The sequence below is a fragment of the Nasonia vitripennis genome, chromosome 3 (assembly GCF_009193385.2).
Source record: "Nasonia vitripennis strain AsymCx chromosome 3, Nvit_psr_1.1, whole genome shotgun sequence".
Taxonomy (NCBI): domain Eukaryota; kingdom Metazoa; phylum Arthropoda; class Insecta; order Hymenoptera; family Pteromalidae; genus Nasonia; species Nasonia vitripennis.
In genome coordinates, this window is record NC_045759.1 from 8,811,190 (window position 1) to 8,835,145 (window position 23,956).

General features: G+C 46.6%; 1 protein-coding gene across 2 annotated transcripts in view; it reads left to right on the forward strand.

Annotated features, from left to right (window-relative positions):
- The window catches only part of LOC100679985 (cell adhesion molecule 3), a 60,054-nt gene extending 36,520 nt beyond the window's left edge, over nucleotides 1–23,534 (forward strand). For both annotated transcript variants that reach the window (XM_031926305.2, XM_031926306.2), the window contains exons 4-9: nucleotides 364–484; nucleotides 12,559–12,694; nucleotides 14,303–14,436; nucleotides 15,920–16,035; nucleotides 16,124–16,197; nucleotides 23,315–23,534. In XM_031926305.2, coding sequence (XP_031782165.1) covers nucleotides 364–484; nucleotides 12,559–12,694; nucleotides 14,303–14,436; nucleotides 15,920–16,035; nucleotides 16,124–16,197; nucleotides 23,315–23,406 — 673 coding nt within the window. In that variant the 3' untranslated portion in view covers nucleotides 23,407–23,534. The remainder of the gene's footprint in view (nucleotides 1–363; nucleotides 485–12,558; nucleotides 12,695–14,302; nucleotides 14,437–15,919; nucleotides 16,036–16,123; nucleotides 16,198–23,314) is intronic.
- Nucleotides 23,535–23,956: the final 422 nt, after the last annotated feature.

Consider the following 23,956-nt stretch of genomic DNA (forward strand, 5'->3'; position numbering starts at 1 on the left):
CTTTTAGTTCTGCTCCTCGTCTGTCAATTGGATTCCGCAAGCTTCGCGGAAACCCCGCCGTCTCTGGAAAACTAATTTCGTTAAAACGAATAGCAGGCTCGCACATTCCGCGAAAATAAAAGGGAGAGAGAGGGATAGCTCGACAACGTGCGCGCGAGCCATCGCCCCTCTCGTGAAGAGAGAATTAATGTTTCGTCTGAGTGGAGGATATATCCGCTCCGCGTTATAGCCTCATACGATGTCAGTTACTTTTATTAAAGTTGGACGATACAAATGTACACCCACGTATAGAGTACTTTTTTGTCCGATAACATTATACGTATGTGAAAAAAGCTCACATTCCCATCGCTCTTCTGATTTCAGATACGACATGGAGTCGGACAAGCTGCACTCGGTCACCTGGTACAAAGACAACGTTCACATCTTCAGCTTTTCACAAAGCTCGAAAAAGCAGGTTTACTCGATCGACGGCGTGAAGATCGATGTGAGTAGAGAAAAAAAAATTATCCTCTTTCTCGGATCTTTCTTAATTCGATTGTCGGGAGAAATCCTCGCGAGCGAAAAAATCCGGACGACGAGCGTCCAGTTGTCTGTGTATAGACCTCGCGAGAGAGAGAGAGAGAGAGAGAGAGAGAGAGTGAGAGAGAGAGGGGGAGAAGGTTCCAAGCGGACGAGAGATAAAATCGAATGACCATTGCAAGCTCGAGCTTGAAATCCTTCATGAGAGCTTTTCCTCGTATAAGGCGAAAGGCTCAACCTTTAACGGCCGATGCGAAGCTCTTCACTGCTAGTGCACTGATCTCTTTGCGCGCAGACGACACTAGGTGTAAGAGAAGTAGTAAAAGAAGATAACGTATGGGCTCGGATGGAGCCTAATGTCGAGGACTAATTCACGTATTGTTGGCCCGGCTGCAGCTCCTCTATTGCACAATGGCTGTCTCTTTCCAATGATGTGAATGTCAAATATTGAAGTGTACGTTCTCGACACCCAATAAAAAATACATCCACCTAGATACCATCGACATTTCGACCTGCGATACTTCACATAAATTATACAAAATCGTTATTGAAAATCTTTACTCGCAGACTTTCGATTCCATCCCTGATGTACTCCTGACATAATTTCAAACTCGTCGCCGCTTAATCGAAGCCCAATATCCAATACGTAAATTTTGTTCTCCCTCGTCGTGCTTTAATTACCGCAAGCTCTCGCAGCGCAAACGTTGCCGCAGAGATGTGCGCAACCGTGTATTAGAGCTAGGACAAAGTGCGCGCCGCCGCTTGATCTACGATCACCATCCGTACGAAAAATCTACTCGAGAGAAGCTAAGCTGAGAAAGAAATAGATAGAGGAGGAGAGAAGAGCGACGGGTTCGAGAACTTTGAAGGATTCAAGCTCTCGCGAACGATCAAGTCGTTTAAAATTGATGTCGGTGGAGCTAGCTTTGATTGCTACTTTCTCTACCTGCACTCTCTTTCCTGTGCCAGTGGCGCTTTTTCCGCTTTTTTTTTTACCGGATAGCCTTCTCTCCACTCCTGCCGCGCTGCAGTCCCATCTATATGCCATACGCTCGCTTCTTCATTTGCTCGCACGGCTCAAGCGAGAAACGGAATTACAGAACACTGTGCGCGCATCGGCCTTTGGTTATACGAATTGCTGCGGTGAGCTTGCGACAACGTGGATAAATTTTCTTGGGTTCTACGCGCGTACCCCGGACCGGTTGATAAAATATATGTAGATTTATTTCAAAGCGCCGGTGAGTGCCTCGAAGGAAAAAGAATCTGTAAAAGAATTATAAATAATTGGATGGGTTCCGTTTGAATTCGCGCGTAGCTTCATCACCGGTCTTAGTTCCAAGAGGCGAGCCAAAGAGCCCGACAAAAGCTTCAGAGCCGGAGCTCATCCCGTAGCTCAGCCTTTGCCAGGACAGTTGGCTTGACGCGACCAGCATGACTCGCATGCTACGTTATAATCGATGTCAAAATCACTTTGCGCCGCCGTTATTATCGCCAGGCGCCATAGGCCTATATCTCTCTCTCTCTCTCTCTGGCCACTGGTGTTCCGGCAGCCTGAGCCATTCGCACCTGCGCGCGCGATGCTTGTATAAGCAAGCGCGAATATACGCCCGCGCACACACAGTCAGAGGAGCGAAACTATAGAAATGTATTCCCTTGAGGAAGCTCGCGACCGATGGTTGCTTATCGATCTGCGCCCACCATTTGCGGTTCTAACGCTCTCTCTCTCTCTCTCTCTCTCTCTCTCTCTCTCTCTCTCTCTCTCTCTCACTGCAGTACCGAATGGCCTTTCTCGCCCGCACGCTATATGCAGAGCTTTGCAGCCGGTCAGACCAACGCGTATACGTATGACAGTAAACTTGAACGAATGACGCTCAACCGCGAACCGTGCGGCACTGTGCGCGCGGGGACCAAGGCCTCTTTGACGTTTGACTTTGCGAGAGAGAGAGAGAGAGAGAGAGAGAGAGAGAGCTTGCGCGCGGTATATAACCGAAAGAGAGAGAGAGAGAGAGGGAGAGAGAGAGAGATCGCAGACCGCATGTGCAGCGCGCGGAGAAAGGAGCTCACGGCAGTCAGTTTGAAAGCTACCTGCGATGGGCTGAAGCAACAGGATGACGATAGCCTTATACGACTCCTCGGGAATGCCCCCGAAATTTGATAGTCGGATTCGGGAGATGTAACTCGACGCGACTGTGTCGGTCGCGGTGTACGAAGCTGAAAGGTTTCGTTGAATCGATCGTAAGCTTGCGCGGAGATTTTGGTTGCGACGAAGCAACGCCTCGTGAAGAATGCAGCTTGCTGATAATTGCATCGTTGGATCCAAGAACGAGAATAGTTGGATCGTATAAATGAACGATTATTTTTCCGACTACGAGAAATTATACAGGTAATGAATCGAATATCGAAGGAAGGTGACGTATAGATCTTCGAGGGAACTTGATCAAAATCAGTTGATTAGTCTTGCAACATTTACTACGAAATCAGTATTGAAAGCCCGTTGAAATCGCGACACCACGAAGTACAATCGATCGAAAAAAGCTCAACCGTCCAATCATCCCGATCGCAAACTTTCCGCAATCCCAGAACCAGCGCTGAATCCGTCCAACTACCGCCCGAGCGGCAAACAAAACTGCAGCCGCCGGCAACTTAACAAGCAGCTAAATATAGTCCCGTAAAGACAGAAACTGCATTCGTCGCGCTCGATAAAAGCAACGCCGCCGGAGAGAAAAAGGAGGGGGCTGAGAGCTTGCAAGCGCGAAATCGCGCAAATTGCTTACATTTGCATTATTCATTACGGCAAATCGATTGACTTCGTTCTCTCTCTCTCTCTCTCTCTCTCTCTCTCTCTCTCTCTCTCTCGGGCCGGGCGCCTTGGCGGCCATTCTGCGTGCAGCACGCCCGGGATTATATTAAGGTATCAAGCTCCTCATCGTGATTTCCTCGACGGGCCTCCGACTCTCGCGCGTGTAGAGCCAAGCGTAGCTGTAACGGCTAGACGCCTCCCAAGACGCCGAGGAAGAGAGAGGGTGGCGGACGTGTAGGGACTCCCTATACGCCCCGAGTGAAATGCAATCCCGTGTGGGACGCTCTTTAGGATTTTCCTAATGAACGATGTGCGATTGTCGGCTATAGGGAAGTGGAATAAACATTCGGGTGTTTTTAAAAGCTGACGGGATTAAGGTCGGCGCGAGCCTTCGATGTTGCGTGCGGAGGAATTTATTCAGAACTCGGTATTAGCTGCTCTCTCGGTGCGGCGGCAGCGTCTATTCTCGCATAATTAAAACGGGTTAATGGACTCGCGAATCGGTAATGCAGCGCGCAAGGCATTCGAATGGCGTCGGCGGCGGAATATTGGGAAAGATAATGGACCCAGGCGCGGGTTTGTTCTGTGTTTTTCTTACCAATATTCCGAATTCATTACGAAAATTATTAAGCACCACGCTGTTATATCGGTATTGTAATCTTCGGCTCATCCCGAGTTCCTGATTAATTCATAACGCGAATTCTACGCGGCTCTTTCCCGCATAAGCAAGGTATTCGCGCGTGAGAGCAAACAATTTCCCGCAAAACCTCTCGCGAATCTCACTTCATCCGCAACACACTCGAAATCGCTCAGCCCTCAGAGAAACTCAATTCTCGGATAAAACAATATCGCCGCGCGGGAAATCTCGAGTGCTCGGCGTGCGGTGAAAAAAAAACCGCGAAACTGCCGCAGAGCGAGAGAACACTTTGCGATCGCTCCGCCGACATTGGGAGTAAAGATCCTCGGGATAAGAAAAACTCGGTGCGCGCAGGCGACGTCAAAAACAATGACATCCCGCGAGAGCTTTTTTCCTTATCTCGGAACGCGACTCGGAGGCTTTAAACGAGCTCGAAATCTCGCCGAGACATCGGAATCCTTTCGGTAAACGAGTTTACGCGAAATTGGCCGTTCGGCGGCGTAGATATATCCAAACTCTGCATAGTGAAAGAGAGAAAGGGGGTGTAGCTTCGAGAGAAAAGAGGAGCCAAGTTGCGACGTAACGGCTGAACTATAAGGACGATTTTGGTATGAAGCAGCTCACAGCGGCACTACATAGTCCTTTTACCCCGATAAGTGAAGAGGGGTAGGGGGTCAAAGGATAGAACGAGAGAATATAGTAGTTTGTGCGAGAGAAAAAGTTAGCCGGAGAGAAATAGAAGAAACAGTTTATCCAACGATAAAAATCGTCGGAACTTTGCCACGTTCTTTTTTTTAACTCCGCTTTTCCGCTCTTCTTTCCTCTTATTACTCTTCTTTCTCAGTCCGGCTGTTTTCCTTTTTTTCTCCTCCTCTCCTTCTCTCTCCAGGCCAACAAGTTTTGCTCGTCTTTGTTGAGAGCTTGCGTGCGGCCCGCTATGGAAAGTACACGCCGGGAGCTTAGGAATAAATGATTTCTTATGCCGGTTATCGAGCTTTGCTCAATAGCATTAAAAGCTTCGCGTCTTCAATTTCTCGATTCTTTTTCGCAGAGCCGGCCAACTTTCTCACGGACCTATAAAAATCTGAAGAACGACCTCAAAACGCTGCGTAATAATAAATAAGTGACGCCGCGAGATGTGCGCTGAGTGGATTTATAAAGTGAAAAGTTTCGAGATTGAGAGTAAAAAGAGAGAAGGGAAATAAGGGGGCGAGGCTGTTTGGACACTTTCTCCGCGCTTGTGAATAAGGGATAAACCGTAGTGCATAGTTTGTTTTTTTTCCCACTTGTATTCGACTGATTTTCTTCACAAAGCTTTTGTCCTCCAATTAGCGCGCGCAGAGCGTCATCAGGCAGAAATTACGAAACTCGCGGGGTATACAGACACACAGAAACGAAGGAAAGTCGACGAGGCGCGGAAAATATTAAATTTCCCGCCGCAAGCAGCGCATAAATTCGCAGCGAGCCCGCATCTATACAGGCGCATCCTCGCGCGCAAAGGGCAGCCCGCAGAGCGAGGGAAGCAGCTCTCGTGAAAAAGTTTATTCAAAACTCTATTTAAATTTCAAAGCGCATTAATGCAAATCAAAATCGAAATAAAAACAATTACGCCGCCCGCCCGCTTCTCCCTCCTCCTCTCGGCGGCGCAATATTTTTCTTTGCAGCTTCTCCGCCGCACGCGCCAACTTTCAATCCCGCAGACTTCTTCCCTACTGTTCCTACATTATACATCTCGTCCCGTTCCAGTCGCTTACTCTGCGCGCGGCTGTACTCCTCCTTGTTTTTCTTCCCCCCTTCTCCTCTCTCTCACTCTCTTCCTCGTCCAAGTGCGTAAAACTCAAGAGCCGGTTAACAGCACGCCCCCTATCTTCCCTTGGCTTAGTTTTGCGCCGCGCGCGCACTTATCTCGCGCGTCGTTCCTCAGTCTTGAGACGGCCTCTGGCCTTAGGGCAATGGAGTGCGGCCATGCATCTTTCGCTATTTCGGTTCTCTGTGTGTGTGTAGGTGGCTGAATACACTCACACACAGGCGGAGAGTCGAGGAAAGAAAAGTCGTTTAAATGTTGGCGAATGGGGGGAGGAGCGAAGCAGAGCCGTTTGCGCGCGCCGGGATATTAAGTGTCGTTTATGTTTGTTGATGCGGCGGCTGCCGGCGCGCTGCAGCTTTGCCCGCGAGAGATTTATTGGCTGCGGAATTTCAGGAGTTAGCGGGAACGTGCATCTCTAAAGGATGCCCTGTAGCACCGTTAGAGTTTATTTCGGCTGGCGCTGAAACGTTCCGCTACGACGCGCCGACTGTGAAATAGGGTTAATTCGCGCTTTGAACAATTAATTTTTGTCTCATTAGCCAATACAGAAACTAGAAAAAAATCCGCTTCTAAACATTTCAATTTCTTTCACACACCGCGGCTCTCCTTCTTCGCTCGCTCACAGGCGCGTATTCGGTCTCAATAGCGCCGTAAATAAATTCGCCGAGAGAGCGACCTTTGAATCCAAGGCAATGATGCGCGTTGAAGAGCCCATAGCTCGCTTGCTCGCGCGCGGCCGGAAAGGAGTTTATCGGAAGCTTACCGGACCGTTTAACCGGGAATTCGAATCGCGCGGGCAGGTTTGCATTTTTATTGTGCGCCCGCGCTTCTCTCCCCCTCGCGGCTATAGATGTAATCGCTTCTCGCCTTTTCGTTTTTATTTCTCCCTCTCTCTCTCTCTCTCTCTCTCTCTCTCTCTCTCTCTCTCTCTCTCTCTCTCTCTCTCTGCCGCTCTTTCGCGCGCAAAGTACTCTTTCATTCGGGAAATACACTTTTCCGCGCGCGCTTGCGTGAAACGTCATGGAATTATATGCGATTGGATAGCGAAAAGCTCGGGATGAAAAAGGCCATTTAAAAAGAAAATGGAGATGAATTGTAGCGCGCTATGGTAATAATTTCGAAAAGCTGGATTAGAAAAAAGGCCGCGCGCTGCACAATCGCGCGTTTTCACCGAAGCACTGCGCGGCGGGCCGACGGAGCGGAAGCGCATCTGAGGCGTTCGGGCAGGCTGAAAACCGGGCGGCGCTTTGATCTCCTCTCTCTCTACTAATTATTACCTCCGGCTACGTAATAATTAGAGTTTGTATTAAGAGGATCCCAAGTTTTGCGCCAAGCGCGAGGAAGAGAGAGAAAGCTGCACGTTTGAACGTTCATCTGCTCTCGTGCGCGCGCAAGCCTTAAGCTTTACCTATAAGTAGTTGACACACTTAACGGAGGGGGTGGCGGCTATGTGCACGGAGACGGCGTTCGGTTTGATTTTCCCGATGGCGAGTGCTCGGTAATTATATTTACGCTAATGATACTAACGAAGCAAGTTTTAATTGAGCGTCGACGATTTTCCAGCGGGCTCTGCCAATTATGAGTGAGACACAGCGAGAGAGGGAACGAACCGACGAGTTTCAAGCAGCAGCTGCACTGCGCGTCTTGGGGCTTTTATCTTCCGCTCGGTCGCTTTGCATACGCGTTGGCTTTCAATGGCTTATCGCGCGCGTGTGTGATTGCTGTGCGCATTTGAAAAAAAATCTCTTTACCTCTATTAGCGACGGTCGGCGCGTGTGTAAAAGCTCGATTGGCCAGATTTTCGTCGATATATTTGCATTTTACATCGGATTTTCACAACCGATCGCGCGCGGTGTGGAATTTCGTGCGCCGGGAAATTTTTCAACCGTCAACGCGGATGGTATATCCCAGCTAATGGCAGGATACATATAGCAGCTCGAGAACGCTTCCCTCGTTGAAAATTCAAAGCTTCCCTCTCTCCATGGAGCGAACAAGTCTCCGCTCACAGCCGCTCATAATCGCCATCGCTAATCGTCGCTCCCTCTCGGCGCAGGGCCCAATTACCTCCTCTCCTGCATCACGAGTCGAAGGAATTACGAATTAATTGAGCAATTCAATTCAGATTCATGAGATCCTCGCGGCCTGCGGAGCGAGCGGGCCAAAAATTTATGGCCAATCCGAACACCGCGCCCGCGCGCAGGCGGAGGATCTACCGACCTATAGATAGATAGCGGCAGTTTCCGCTCCTGGCTCGATCATCGAGCTCTTCCTGTATGTACGTGTGTACGTGTGCTCTCAGAGGCCTAAGCACGTCGCGCACCGCGAACGGAACGAATAATAACCCGGCGGGCGCGCGGGCTTTATTACGCCCTCACCCCCACCTGCGGCTCTTTATGACTATCTCTCGCGCGGCGTCGTAGGCCCCGCTCTCGTGTACACGGCACGTTTCTCAAATAGCGGAAGTCGTTGCATTTCGGAGAGGGCTCACGCTCGGACAATGGAATCTGCGCGCTCGCTGCGCTCTCTGCTCGAGGGGGCCATCCGGCCGGACCTCGAGCGCGCCAAACTGGAGTGCATCTGCATAAATTTCGTGCTGTAAATTTTTCCGCTCCTGCCAGCCCGGCAGATTTGCCTCGGCCGACGTCCTCTCTCTGCAAATGGGCTGCTGCTGCGTGTGTGTGTGAGTGAGCTACGCTGAGATTTTGGCTCTCGCAAGCGGCTCGGATATTTCATTTGCCGGAGCGGAAACGCTGGCAAGCGCGAATTTCCCTGTTAATGATTGATAAGTAGGATTTTTTGGTTTATGCTATATCTGATATTCGTTTTGTAGTTTGCTAATGTGGAGCTGTACAGTGCAGCTGCGTAATCGACGAGTGGATTAGGCTGAGTTTGGTCAACGCATGTGATAGCCTCCAGTAGTAATTGTAACATCGTTCGATAACTGAGATGAATCGAGCAACTCCGATGTCTTTTCAGTTTTTCTATGGTCGAATACACTTATGAATAATCCACGCGTAACACTGCTCTTTAAAGGCACGCCAATGCTTCTATTCACATGATTTTTATCGCGGCTATGATTGACAAAGTAAAAAATTCTGTACGCGCGCATTTGAAAAGACCTCTTTAACTCCGCGCTGCTCTCGTCTTGTTACGGTGTCTTTCGCTCGAACGAACAGTATGTACTTTTGTTCGTATTTGACACGCACGGTTTCTCTTTTTTACGGTCATGGAAGATGCTTTTTCTGATATTCATTGAATTCTATCCTATGGGGAATACGTATCTTCGCGATTCCAATTCCGGATACAACGATTTGGAAAAAATATCGAGATCGAATGAATTTCACGGTATTTTACGCGACGCGCGTGCGGTTTTCTGAATTTTTGAATATTTTAATTCGTAAAATAAATTTTAAAAGTGGTACTTTCCGCTCGAAAAAAATTTAATCTTGATAATGGCGGCAGAATACATACGCACTGCTGGGTAGCATATTCGGTGGGTCCGATTTAATTTAAATCTCACATTTTATCTACAATTAAGTCCAATCTAAGCTGGACTCTATATAATTAAAACCTGTCCATCTCGTTGCATTAGAGATAAATCCTGATGCCCGGCATGCCAGTTCCACGATGCTCCACCGCCTGCTGCTCTCGCGTGATACTCTCAGCTCGAAAATCGAAATCAAATATATTTTTTCGAGAACGACGTATCGCCAGTAAAATTCCTCGTACACGAGTCAATCATTTTAGTTACTAAAAAAGCAGCTCGCCCATCTCGCTTTAGCTAGTTTCGGGGGAAAAATACATTAGCGAGTAGTAAAACAGAGAGCCATAGCCAAGGGATTCATGGCACGTAAACGTCGTTACTTTTGCCGATATTAACGAGGCCGAGGATCTCATGCCAGGCCTTCGCCGAAAGGCGGTGCACAGAACCGGAACTGCAGCTTCGCGATGAGAATAAAGAAGCAAAGCGGTTTTTCGTTCTGCCCCCGTGCGCGTCTGTGTATATGTGGGTATTTCCCGTTTTTCCCAACTGCTTCGCGCGTTGTAGATTAAATTCGGGTTTTTGGCTGCGCGCTCGCGCTTTTCTACCTCGAATAAAGCTGCTCTTCTGTACAGATGTATAACTCGATGAAAATATGACTTTGGTCTTCAGGGTATGTGCTTATGTGTTTTTTTTATATATAGAAATACAAATGAAGCTCTGTTGAAGTTTGTATTCCATTACTGTGAAAGCAGAAATCAGTGTTCAATTGGTAAGAGTGTGAGATTTAAAACCATCCGAAGTTAGTTGGAGAAACGCTAAATTTTCCGCATACTAGAAAAGAGCTTATATGATATTTAAAATTGAACTTTTGGATTAAGCCATTTCTGTATTGCACTGGAAAAATCACGTGTTACCGTTGAAGAAACAGTACCGGTTTAACGATTATGAACGAAACTTTTACTCGTAGTATAGTCACATTAGCATAAAGTATAAATGAGAACCAATTGAGACGAAATTGACTTTCGTACTTCGGGAGAAAATAGCTTTAATTTCATTAGAGGACTTTTATCAAACTCATAATTGAATAGTGAGAGAGAGGGAGCGGAGTTTTTTTCCTGCAGCAGCAGAGTTCAACAACTTTTGAAAAAAAAATTAAAAAATAATTGAAATTTCATAGAGAGCAGTCTCTCATAACTATCTGCCGGGTTCGCGTTTAAATTTTGTGTGTGACAAATGTCATAGTTTTAGCATTTTTAAAAGGATACGACGCGCAAAGAAGGTTAAAAGCATTTCCAAACCGGGATGACGTAATGATTCGGCTTTTATTTTACCTCGCCGTAACACAATGCGCTGTACCAGAACCTGATTACTTTCGTAATTTTAAAAATGCCGAAAATAGCTAGTTCCAGCGAGGTCACGTCGAATAACGAACGAACGAAACGGAAAGAGAGATAGCAGAAAATTAGACGAATCACCTAGAGTGCGGTAATGTATTAAATCGAAGAGTCCAAATTTCCTCTCTTCTCGTATCACTTGGTACACTGGCTTTTCAGAAAAATATACATATACCGCAGCTTAAGTTTTAAATCACATCAGCTGCAATATCGATAAAAATCCGATCCAGCAGACATACTGCGCCACAGTCCGGAAAAGTCAATCATACAGATTCGAAGATGACATATAGGCGAATCGACAGACTTAGAAGTCGATGTTAGGGGTGAGGGGGTGGGAGGATCTGGTGGTGGAAAGAGGAGAGAGAGGGAAGCTGTCTCGCAGCAAACTTAATTTGAGCAGATGGAATAGAATCCCGAACGAGCAAGAGTTCTACTTCAGTCGTCTGGCATTGGATCCGAACGGAACGATATTTTGCGACAATTCCAGGTTCGCCTTGGCCGCGCCAGGAAGTTCAAGCCTCGGGCGAGGTCCATTTTCGTTGTCGCTAACGTCATCTCGCGCAAAGCCGACATGGCAAGATATAGAGGGAGGGAGAGGGAACGCATACTTCAGACCTCGAATAGTCGCGTCAGTCAGTCCCCTGGCGCCCCAAGTTTCGCAAGGAATCCAGAGCGCGAGAGATATAGCTACAGCGGGATAAATTCCCTCTCTCTCTCTCTCTCTCTCTCTCTCTCTCTCTCTCTCTCTCTCTCTTCGGGCAAAGGATTAACGATCGAGTCACTTCGTTCCGCCTGTCATCCGGGCCGCCGAGTCGCCTATTGTTGTTTATAGTGATGCTACGCCAGCGGGCGCTAATGTTAAGTAATGGCGTATACCGCAGCGGAAAAAGCCCCTGACACCGAGCTGCGGCAAGAGTGGAGACTCCCGCGAGGGTAACGCCTCTCGTTATGAATGAGAGTTTGCGGTCTATACTGCCGGATTGCGGATTGACTGGTATATAACGTTGCGCGCGTCATTGATTTAAGTGGAAAGAGAGTTACGGGTATCATAAGTTGCCATTTTTCTGGCTGCACTTTTAGGGTGTATACGATGGGAGTGTGGGATTTGAAACTGAAGGCTGTATTCGTTGGTGATTATTTTATTGTAAGAATGAATGAGACAAAGAGCTTGAGAACGAGCTAAGTAATGCAGAATTCTTTAGAAGCGCATTAGACGGGAAATCTTCTTTACAAAGAAATCGTAAATTTAATTCCATTCACTTTCTGCAAAACTCAAATCAACATAAATATGTTCTACGAAAGACAGATAGCATTTCAGATTTTGTCATTTTTAATTTTTTTCCCTCCCAATCTCGTCTTGACATCTATTCAATAAGCTTTCCGATGAACAATTCAAAGCTTGCCTCTGGTCCAATGTCTGCTTCTGAATTATTCGTCGTACAACGTTACGATTTCAAAATTCATACACGAACGATGTGCTAGATTATACATTTATAGCCAACAAATCCTGCTTTTGTTAACTGCTTCTCCCTAAAACAATATCCACCCGCAAGCTCGACTTGCAAATTCGAGCTAGCCGCGTCGTCAAGTGCAAGTAATGAGAAAAAAAAATAAAAGAAACAACTCCGGGGTAACCGAAGCTGTTATGTCGAGTGACCACCCGATCCTGGAGGGCCTCTTTGACTTATCATCGTTGCCGCGCGTGCTACGGTCGACGATGAAGAAGAGTTTCACAATAAGGCTTGCTAGGTGATCCCTCGGGAAGAGTCAAGGACCTCTCGCGAACTCTTAGTTTCGTTTTATTTTACATCATTATGTAGGTGTCTGCGTTAAACGCTTATGAAATCGGTTAGAATAAAATTACTTCATTAGTTACCGAGCAATTGTGAACCTTCTGTTCTTTACTTTTTGTTTCAGGCTCGAAATTCCAATGATCAAGTGCTCGTCCTACAGAACGTAAGCCTTAATTCCACGGGCTATTATACCTGCGAAGTGAACACCAACAGTAAACCATTCAAACTTGCGAAGACCGAATCTTACATGGAAGTTATAGGTGAGTCAATTTTACATACTTTTATTAGACTACTAGTCGTAATATTTTTACAAAACGCGAAATACAGTAAGAAAACGTAATACGCTCTGAGATTGCACTCGATTGTCGGTGAAGAAAAAAAACTTTTCCTACACTCCCTTTGTTCCCAACAAACTCCTCTCTCCTATACTACGTAAAGTCGTGTTTACTCGAGATTACCAGTTGCTTTCAAGAGGAGTATGCCCCGAGGCTCTCGACAAGCTCTTAACACCCTGTACACATCCGTCAAGTGAACGTACACGCGTATGTTCTTTCACACCACGGTATTTTCAAAATCAATGAATTGTGAACTCAATCCACTACCGATTGATATGGAATCGATCAATCTTCCATCTGTACAGAGCCGCAAATATAAAGCCTTCGTGAAACGTTTCCTGATCGCGCTGAAATATTCGTCACACACAGATTGTCTAGTTTTCGAGCGATTGAATCTCCCGAACTGCCGCGATGATGTGTGTATCGTCGATTCACACAACTGTGCGCTTTAATAGCCTTAATTGAAGAGGCTCTCTTTCGCCAGTCTATCGATGGTTCTTTTTTGAATTCATACCCGTTTTTCGATTCATCGCGGTTCGTATCTTCTCGAAATAAAATCTCCGCCACATTTACGGCGAGTAATAAACTTGCGTACTCTTACATCCGAGAGCGTCGCTCTCGTCTAATTGTACCAAGAGGAAGTCTTACAAGAGCTATAAGGGGATTATCCGCAAAGTAAAAATTTCATTACACACCGCACGGGAAATAGCGGAATTCGTTAAACTTCCTTCCGCAGCAAGTTCAGCGCGCGAATTTTCCAGCGTTTTTTGAAACCCCTCGCTGCGCTCGTGCTATTCCTTTCTCCTCGCTCGAAAGTTATTAAGAAGTCTTTTAGCCCCTGCACTGCGTAAAAAGCAAGTCCTGTGTAACACATACGCTGAGAAGGCGCATTGAATAAAGCTCTTCGGTTGTGTATATAAATCCGCGTGCGCGCGTAAGCACACATTTTTTTTAAGTTACACGCGAATTCGTCGGTGTGTAATTAAAATGCTCTCGCTGCCTTAATTGACCGCGCGGTGGCTCATTTAAACGAGCAAGTCGTTCATTTAATTTTAAAAAGCGCGCCACCGCCCTCGCGGCGCGCATTAATGAGAAGAACTGCGGAGGAAAGTTTCTTCCGACCCCCGTGGCGGCCGAGAGTGAGGGACGAAGGAGCGAGAAATAACGAGAGGTGCCGCGAGAGGAGCAAAAAAAAATTATCGCGGAACCTGTTAAATGTCGCTAAAGTTGAGCGGATATACATGAGTTAATCTCGAGGATGAAACAGAATGAAAAATTGCAAGAGCTGCGCGTGGAATGCGAGACGCGAAAAAATAGAATTGAAGTAACAAAGCTCAGAGCGTACTATGTTGATTTCAGAAAAAAATGACGAGTCTTACGCGAAGTATATGTCTGAACAATAAGATGATTTTCGCCTAAGATCGCGACGACAGCATTATGGCCGACGTCCGTTTCCGTCGGCGCCGTTCCGTCTTGTATCATTTTCCCAGGCATTGAAAATTTACGCCGATTTTTTTCTTTTTTTCTGTACAGAACCGCCGCAAAAAGATCCGACGATTACTGGAGAGGAGACGATTTACGCCACCGGCGATATTCTCGCGCTGAACTGCACGAGTGACTTGTCGTATCCGGCGGCTCAGTTACAGTGGTTCATCAACGACGTTAAGGTGAGCACGATTTTCAGCCAAAGAAATTGTGATATCTATTGTGACATCTATAATAGCATAATAGCCCATAGATTTTTTCAAAAAACATAAAAATTGTAGAAACAATCTGTATTACACATAGAAATCCATTTAATCAGCATCTGTCCTCGCGTTAGTTGTCCTCCTTTTTGTTCCCTCGCCTAATGGATTACACGCCACGGTGCGGTGGTACGCGGCTCAAAGATAGCCGCATAAAAAAGATCTGATCCGCGCGAAAAAGTTGCCGACTGTGAAACGAAGATGCGGCGCGCGCAAAGTCCTCGCCGGCAGATAGAATCAGAAAAAGAAACGTGAGAGAGTTGCCGCGAGAGGTTTCCTGAAAAATGATTTAATCTCGGCTCTCCTCTTTCTTCGCCTCGCGTTTATCTCTTTAGCTTCTATTTAGCAAAGAGCGAGTCACAGAGCTTTTCGCTCTTTCTTCCGTCGCTTCTCTATGTATATACATATAGTACACGCGCCAAAAGTCAGTCACTCAAACATCTTCTGAAGGGAAACTCTGCGGGCTCAGAGAGAGAGAACAGCCGAGGGATATAGACTCTTATCACTAAAGCCAGATTAATATAAATCCGGCGATTCCGCCGTTAATTGCGAAGTTCCATTATCAGCCGCTTAACTCGTTCGCTGCTTTCCTTCTCCCCTACCCCCTTATCTCCCTCTGTCGCTTGCTCTCCCTCTTTGGCATATAGTCGGGAAGTTCACTCGCTCATTTTGCCCTGCGCTATATGTAGGGGTGCTCACGAGTCGGCTTTCAGCTCTCTTTACCCTTAAACGAAGCGGTCGAATCCTACTAGTCCCTTTGTCAAAGTGACGTTGTTCGCATTACATCGACATGGAGATCGGAAAGCGAGAAAGATGAGTCCACACTTGGCCATTCCCTTTGAAGCGCGTGAGCGAGACGCGTTGAATATTTCGGTTAATATTCTTCGATTTTACGATGAAATTAACGTAATAACAAGGATAAAACGGAATTGAGCCAAGTTAAGCATTTAAATATAATACCGCGAGCGAAAAAGTCGAGGGACGGGATGATACGGTAACGATGATCGATAGCAGATTTTGCGCCTCGTGAAAACGTTGATTATTCATCTCGTTCGTTCGTTCGTTCACTCGCTCGTCCGCGAGCGCGATTGAAATTCATTCACCGGGAAAATCGATGCATAGCCCAGAGACGCGCGACTGTCACTCTGGCCGCACACGTGAACCGCGCGCGTTAGCCGATGGAAATATAATTATTTGCTTTCGTTTAAATCGAATAATCGTGACGATTATTAGATTTGAGGGATGGAGAGAAAGAGCCGCAGGGAGGAAGGGATCGACGCGCTATACCGCGTTCAACCGTGCGTCCAATCGAATTTCCCCTCGTTTTATTTCATTTTTTCCTTGCATCACGCTCGGACTTTTCAGCGCTAATCTCCCTTCAATCGTTGCATTCGACTGTCCACAGGTCGATCCGGATTCAGAGGTGCTGCACGTGACGTCTCACGGGCTTCATCGGACGCGTTCCAGTCTGCGATTGGAGCTGAATCCGCTGCATTTAGCGGCCGGCAAAATCGAAATTAAGTGAGATTAAACATGTTTTCTATCGCCAACTGCGATTATACGGAAATCGGTAAATATTAATGCGATGCTTTCGTTTCTCTGCTAACAGGTGCGTGTCGACGGTACGGACGTCGGCGCTGGTGACGAAGCTTTACAGGGACGTCCGGTCGACGAAAATTTACGGTGAGTATAACGAACGCGTTATCGGTAGAATTCATCGAATATTTTACATCTCTTTTGTAGCGACACGTGCGCTGACCTTTGATATGGCTATTTGCCGAAATCCTCGCATGTGTACATTGATCGTGTACAAGATCGCGTATCAGCAAACATTTCACTGATCACTCGCGCTTTGGTAAACAAACGCGTGTTATGTTGTTCAATTTTACGAGTTGAAAATCTAACTAACTAATGGAAAAAATGAATCTAGTAGTCGAATCAGGAATACGTGTATCACGAAGCCCATTACGTGTTTTAAAAAATTGCACGCTTTCAAAGCCTCAATTCTGCGCCCATAGCAGCGAGGGCTACACTCCGAACATCCGCGGATGCAACCTGTTGTTTGGCCGTGAGGCGCGCGAGAGCGAAAATTAGAATCCGCGTGATAAAACGTAGCGTTTTACGGCCGAACGGTAAAATTGCTATTGCCGAAACGCGCGAAACTCTCTCTCTCTCTCTCTCTCTCTCTCTCTCTCTCTCTCTCTATTTCTCTCGCAAATACGTTCGGTGTAGGGCGATTGTTTGACTATTCTTTCAACGGCGGGCTTAGAGGATTATGCAGGAGCTTAGCTATTGATTTGCCGGGGTGTAATTTAAAATATTCGGCCGTTCGCCCGATGGGGGCAGAACTGAGGCTCTGTCAATAATTTTACAAAGATCTGTTTGCGTTATACAAATACGTATGGTTACGCGATTCTCGCGCGTTAACTATATGTTATAGTTGTATTTACCAGCTCTTGCAAAAGCTAACCAACAAGCCGGGTTTCGATGGGATCGTTGAACCTGCGAATTTCGATGCATTTATGCAAAACGTTTCGGAATAGATTTTTAGTTGAATTTTGATGATTTGATAAACAACAACAAGTTGCGGTAAGCTCCGGTGAGCATGAATGTTTCACATTAAATAATTTAAAATTCGCTTCCCTGACGTAACTTTCTCAGTTCCAAGTCCCCAGAATCACGAAACAATAAAGTCACGTAGCAAAATGGAGCCCAGTTCGCCAATCAATCGAACAATAAGCCCATTAATTACCAGCTGTATTAGAGAGACCTAAAACAAGGGGCCGAACCCTGAAAATAAATAATCTGTCGAGCGCAGGTTGTACGCGAAGCGGCGGCGTCAAAGATGCAGTGAAATCGACAAGATGTCGCTTAGCAGCAGTCAGTCGCACTCGTACCGCGCGCAGTAGTTATAGAAGCTCTCCGCGCTCTCTCGAGGGGAGGGACGACAAGTTCGCTCGCGCTACTTTCAACATCCAGGCATTTAACGAGTGAAATAACGAGCTGCCCACGCTGCAGTGACTCTGAGAGCTCGGGATCGATTTCCGTACGGCCACCAGCGCGCAGCACTACCCACTACCTCTGCCGGTTCGGACTAACAATTGTTCGTTCGTTAGGTCTCCGCGCCCGGCAAAACCACCGCTCGCGCGCATACCACTTAAGCAAATTAACGGACTTTATGGATTTGCAAGTCCATAAAATTAGCTACCGATGCAACGCGCGCGCTGCCGCACCCCTCTGCGTTATATACACCGGCTCTCTGTGTGAGTGTGTGTATGTACTCGCACCGGCAGCGGTAATAGTCGTCTTTTGCGCCGAGTCGAGATTTTTTCCGGCGAGATGTACGCGCAGCGCTCGAATAAATATAAACAAGAGCGGAAAGTTAATTAGGCGTCGATCGATATGTACTACCTACGTTATACGCCGCCGCCTTTCTCTAATAAACTGCGCATATTTATGATTTTAAATAGAGCTTGCGAGCTTGCAACTTTACCGCGCGGAATATTTTTTACCTTTCGTTGCGAGGAGAAATAAACGCACGATATTACGGTTTATGCCTCGAACTTTGTTTCGATTTAACGACGAAATTACCGCGAAATTCGACTTATAAGGAATCGATTCGAAAATACGCCCCCTGTAACATTCCACTCGTGTATATCGCAATCGCCGGCGGGTGGCATGAAATTTCACTCGAAGATTCCCACTCTAACTCAGCGAAAGCTCTCGGCATTTCATCACTTCGCCTCTCCGTCGTGCGCTCGAAAAAAAATTCAATCTCTTCTCAATATTTCCATCTCGCCTTCGTCCTTCTTCATCCCTCCCACGTTACGAGGCGAATCTCGCGGGACACAGCGGCCCCAAGAAATTAAAACAATAATTTACAACCGCTACATCTCGCCTCGACGCTTCTCTCCCTCTCTCCCCAGCGGCGTTAGTTAGCGTCTAATTGCAACTTAAATTAATCGGCTCGTCGCTCGCGGTGAGTAAAGGGAAAAAAATAGTATAAATAAGAAGACGCGGGCGTGGTCTCTATTACGAGCTTGCAGAAAACGACGACAAGCTGCTGTGTCTACGCTATTGCTCTGTCTACGTACCGAAGCGCGCAAGATGGTAATTAAAACGCGCGAGCTAAGTAAGTACGCCACCGCGCGTAAATCTCACTTATCTCGGGCGCATCGTTGTATCGGAGTCTTTTTGTCTCCGCTTCTTTTTTTTCGCTTTATACCGCGTCTTTTATATTGCTGACGATGATCCCGTGAGGGGGACTAAGCTTGCTTTAGTGCCTCTTAAGCGACTGTTTTATAAATCTTCCGGTGGCGCTTCGCTTTGTGGCGATTAACGAGAGTTTTCAGAGAATTCTAATTGAAGCGCTGTACGCCGCTCGTTCGCGGCCCTTTTCGCTCGATGCGATGTAGAGGAGAACGGGACGTGATATAATTATTCAAAAGAATGCTCAAAGCGTCGCATCGTCCAACGGACATATTTTTCACTCGAGAGACAGTCGAATCGCGTAGCAATCACGCCCCGCACGTCCCTGCATATTACAACACACAGTAGGGACTAACGTCAAAGGCCGCAGCGTCATCAGCATATAACGGCAAAATATCATTACGAGCCGATGCCGCTACGAGCATCAGCGCCTATATAACAACAATAACGGTGGTAAGCCGGCGCAGAATGCACACGCGTGTAATGTATTTACTCCGCGCTCTGAATTATTTCGCACGAGTCATTTGCCGCCTATTGACGAAGCTCCGGCCGGCGTAGAAATCCGTTGACGAAGTCCACTGTCCCAGAGCGCGAGCGGCGCGCGTGGACAGTGATTGGTTGCTTATTAACGATGCAAAGAGCCATACGCGGAATGAATCCCTCGGGGATAGGTAGGCTTGTGTGTATAGCTCGAACGCGAGAGTCGATCCATTGAGCATGGGCAACAACCGGCGACATTCACGGCATTGTGTGCGCGAGCCAAAGGGACATCCGCGAATTAATCAGCGGCGGCTGCTGTTGCTGTGTGTGATTTCGACCGGCCGCTGTTCGGCAGCTTTGATATGCTTTTGCTAAGTATGGGCTATTTATTGATGGAAACGTGTGTTGTTGTGTGGTGTTTGAGCTGTGATACAGGTGTTTCGATTTTTTTTTCGAAGATTTTTTGAGCTGGAGCTACGTTTAATTTTTGCGTAGATTTTGATTAAAGCTTCTGCAGAATTGTATGTTGAAATATTGAAATTATTCGCGTATACCAACTTTAATATCTAGTGTATATTCGTTTCTGCTCGTACCATTAGCAACAATTATCAATTGCAACTTAATATGAGTGAATTCGCGATTGTTTCCAGTATGAGTAAATTGAACTATATTATTTTACTCTTGCGTATCCATATCTAGAGAGAAGAATTCGTTCAACCATTTCCCAATATCAAAATATTTTGAGGTCTTAAAATAAAGAAAAATAGAACTTTTAAAATTCTCGAAAAATAAAATTGCTTTTCGATACTGAACATTCACCGAAAGAATGATTTCGATTCTTCGAGTTCTTTTCATATTGGACAAAAATTCTATGTACAAGATGGATTACGAAAAGGCATATTATGAAGCCTAGTTGAAATACTAGTTATATATATTTCAATGCATCAAATATCAGTTTCGATTTTTAGAATACAATAAAATTCAGAAAAATTGAGACGAAGAAAATAAAGAAAACCAATATATACACATCTAAATACAAATCTGGAGGAAAAATTATTCAGTACAAGACGAAAATGTAATAAAACGCAGTAGTTTTAATTATTTTTCATAAATATACAGAACCAAATATTAAAATATACAAATCAATACCTAACAAAAACGGCCGCATCATTCGCGAATTCGACATCAACAAATAACGCTCGCAAGGCCGTCCAATATAACGCCAACTCCGATAAATATTTCGTCCGTAATACTCCCTCGACTCCCTCTCTCTCTTTCTCTCTCTCTCTCTCTCTCTCTCTCTCTCTCTCTTGTCAGCGCTCATTTCCCTGCCCACTGAAAGAGAGCAAAAGGAGCGAAAGTAAAAAAAAACTACTCCGCAGCTCTGCTTTCCCGCTACACCTCTCTCCTCGCGGCGCTCTAAATATTCAGCGCGCGGTGATTTATGTAATTGAATCGTCGTCTATATACGTCCGGTGCCGTTGAAGCAGAGAAGAAAAAAAACCACCCATCTTTAAAGTAGCGTTCCCTTGTCGCTCTATCTCTCTCTCCCTCCGTGTATACATAGGTATAGAGCTTGGGAGTCGATTGTCCCTGATTCGCAAACTCCGGCGAAGAAAAAAGCTATCGCGCGAGCGAGCGAGCGAGAGAGAGAGAGAGAGAGAGAGAGAGAGAGAGAGATATATATATGTACTTAAGAATAGTTGAGTGCCGATGCGGAATCGCGGTATCGCGCGCGGAGAAAAAGCGAGACGGCAAAAGAAAAAACAACGCCGCGGAGAGAGAGAGAGACCCGCGCAGCGCAAGAGCGAGAGAGCGAGTACATGAGAAACGGTCGAAGATAGAGAGAAAATTCGAGGGCGGTTAGCTCTGGCTGCAGGCAGCGCGCTGCGCGGCTAATGCCGAGTCGGATCTCCCTCTCTCTCTCTCTCTCTCTCTCTCTCTCTCTCTCTCTCTCTCTCTCTCTCTCTCTCTCTCTCTCGCTCGAATCTAGAGCAGGTGAAACGAAGCGCAAGGCAGAGCGAGAGAGAGAGAGAGAGAGAGAGAGAGAGAATGAGAGTCGAACGGAAACCGGAAAAGCCGCCGAGCGACTCAGAGGAATTGCTCTTAACGACCTTCGATTTTCTCGTTAGGCTAAATCGTTCGAGGAACGCCTCATGCATTTACCGTCTAACCTGAACTCGTAACTTTTTCTCTTAACCGGTGGCTGCTCTCTTCTCTTCTCCTTTTGCTATGCTCCTTCCTCCCTTCCTCTATATGTATAAACGCATCGACTTCGGCCTCTTTCCGTCAGGTATACTATGACACACACACACACACACACGCACACACACACACGAGCCGAGTTATGAGATAATTGCGTTCCACATCGCGAATACGCCTCCGAGCAGTTTTGCGCTTCAGCGAAACTATACACGCCGGGATATCGCTCGGGATTGTTGTTGTATACTTCCCTCTGCTTGTGTACATCGGAGAATTTTCGTAGCTGCCCTTGTAGCCTGTAGCCCCTGTGTACCGCAGGCGAAAACATCCGCGCGTGCAAGCACTTGCGGTCGCGGCTACTTGCGCGAGCGCTTCACGAGGATGAGTTGAGCTTGCAAGTTTTTAGGGGAAGAGTCTTGCGCAACGTGTTGCCGGAAGTGTTTCCGCTTATGCTTCGGGGCAAACGAAAGACCTATATTTTTTCACTGTGACAGCGGATGAATCGTAATGAACATTTCGAAATAACGTCGATTTACACCCTGCGAAACAAATTATCCTTTGATAATCTTGTCAAACGTTAGCAAACGCATCGCAAAAATAATAATAATCAAAGCGCAATAATTCAAGCGCAGAAAATATGTTCACCCCGGCGAAAGGTCAATCATTAATTCACGCGTTTTGGGCCGCGCGGGCGTACACTCGAAAACACAGCCAGGTGCACCTCGACGCTATTGTTGAGTAAGCGCATTTCCAATAATACCTCGAGGTTTACGGCTGAAAAATTTATCAGCAGGTTACAGCAGAGCACATAGTATACTACCCCGAATTACGTAGCGTATAAATATTCGCATAGCCTCTGGGGTCGCCTCCGAAGAGATTCTCCCGCTCTCGAAAAAAGCTCAACTTCTCGATCTCCATTTTTCTCCCGCTTATCGCTCCGCGCGGCCGGAGAACTGAAAACTTATAATCTCCCCTTCGGACCACGCGCAAGAGTGAGAGAGAAACGCGGAGGTAAAACTCGCTATCTACGTACACTTATAGACGCAGACGCTTAATTAACAAATCGTCCCGACGTCTACCGAAGCCCGCCGAGAGATAATATCCGCATTCGGCGCACGGATTCGTGCACGCCTTAATGCAATAATTGCCGGGCTCTCTCTCTCTCTCTCTCTCTCTCTCTCTCTCTCTCTCTCTCTCTCTCTCTCTCTCCTATTATAATGTATACGGGAGGGGTAAGAATACATCCCTCCGTATCGCGTTACCATAGACGCAGTGATATACTCCCCTCCGACGCTCCACTTTTCTAATCATCCGTCCTCTGTAGGCTGTTCGTGAGAAGCGTCGCTTCCTTTTCTCTCTCTCTCTCTCTCTCTCTCTCTCTCTCTCTCTCTCTCTCTCTTACCGTGGAGAGTTCTCGCGATTCTTATTCAGGACTGATGGGGCGTATTGTGTCGGAGATATGAGGGGCGGACGCTTGATGTATGAGCTTTTTTTTATCGCGGGCGAGCCTCGGGACCGAACGCCAAGAGATCAGTTGATGGGAATGAAATTTTTCGAAAGCGACGATTCAAGCTCCTAATAACGTTGGGGGGTGAAATTACTCGCACTTACTCGAATTTCGCTGACGATTCTCGCGCAATCAGCGAGAACTGGCGAAATTCGAAGCAATTATGCTCTGTATTACACGAGGCTGATGCACTAGCTCATCTCCCCCGCCCGTACACGGGTCTCGTGAGTGGCAGTAGAATAAGTGCTAATACAGCCCGCATTAGCGGGCCATTCAACCAAAGGCGCCCGAACTTCCACCCCTTATATACACACACAGCCTTGCGCTCACATCTATATACCTGTACGGAGTCGCTCAGTACCGATCTAACTCCGTAAACTTAACTTATCTTCTGTGTTACAGTTCAAGGTCAGGCGAGTCTATCGGCGCCATCGACATCCCTGCTGCTGGCAACTCTCCTGCTGCTCGTCTCGCTGCAGCAGCACTGGAAGTAGACGGCTCTCATCCGAAGCCCCGTTTTCTTTTGTGCCTACTACATACACACACACTCTGCGAACGATGTAATTCAATGAGACACGGACTACAAGCGCACGTATATATATCAGTATATATATATATATATATATATATATATATATATATATATATATATATATATATATATATATATATATATATATATATATATATATATATATATATATATATATATATATATATGTAAGACAAGGGATGTACCGCGCGTTCGTGAGAAAAGACAATCATGGCTCGTTCGCGAGCCCGCTACAGAAACGCAAGCTCTACTGTTATGGGAATCATCGCGAGCTCGCCGCCACAAATGTACAGATTTCGGCGAACGAGCCCATTAGGAAGCCGCTTGTATACCTACTTACTTTTTCATTTTCCTGAGTGCGTGCGCCAAGTTGGGGGTGTTCCGCGAGGTATATATACATAGGTCATCTTCTTGCGGTTATAGATGTTATTATGTATAGCGAGCGTGAAGCATAACGGCGGAGGGTAGATGATGAGGGAGAGATCGTGTAA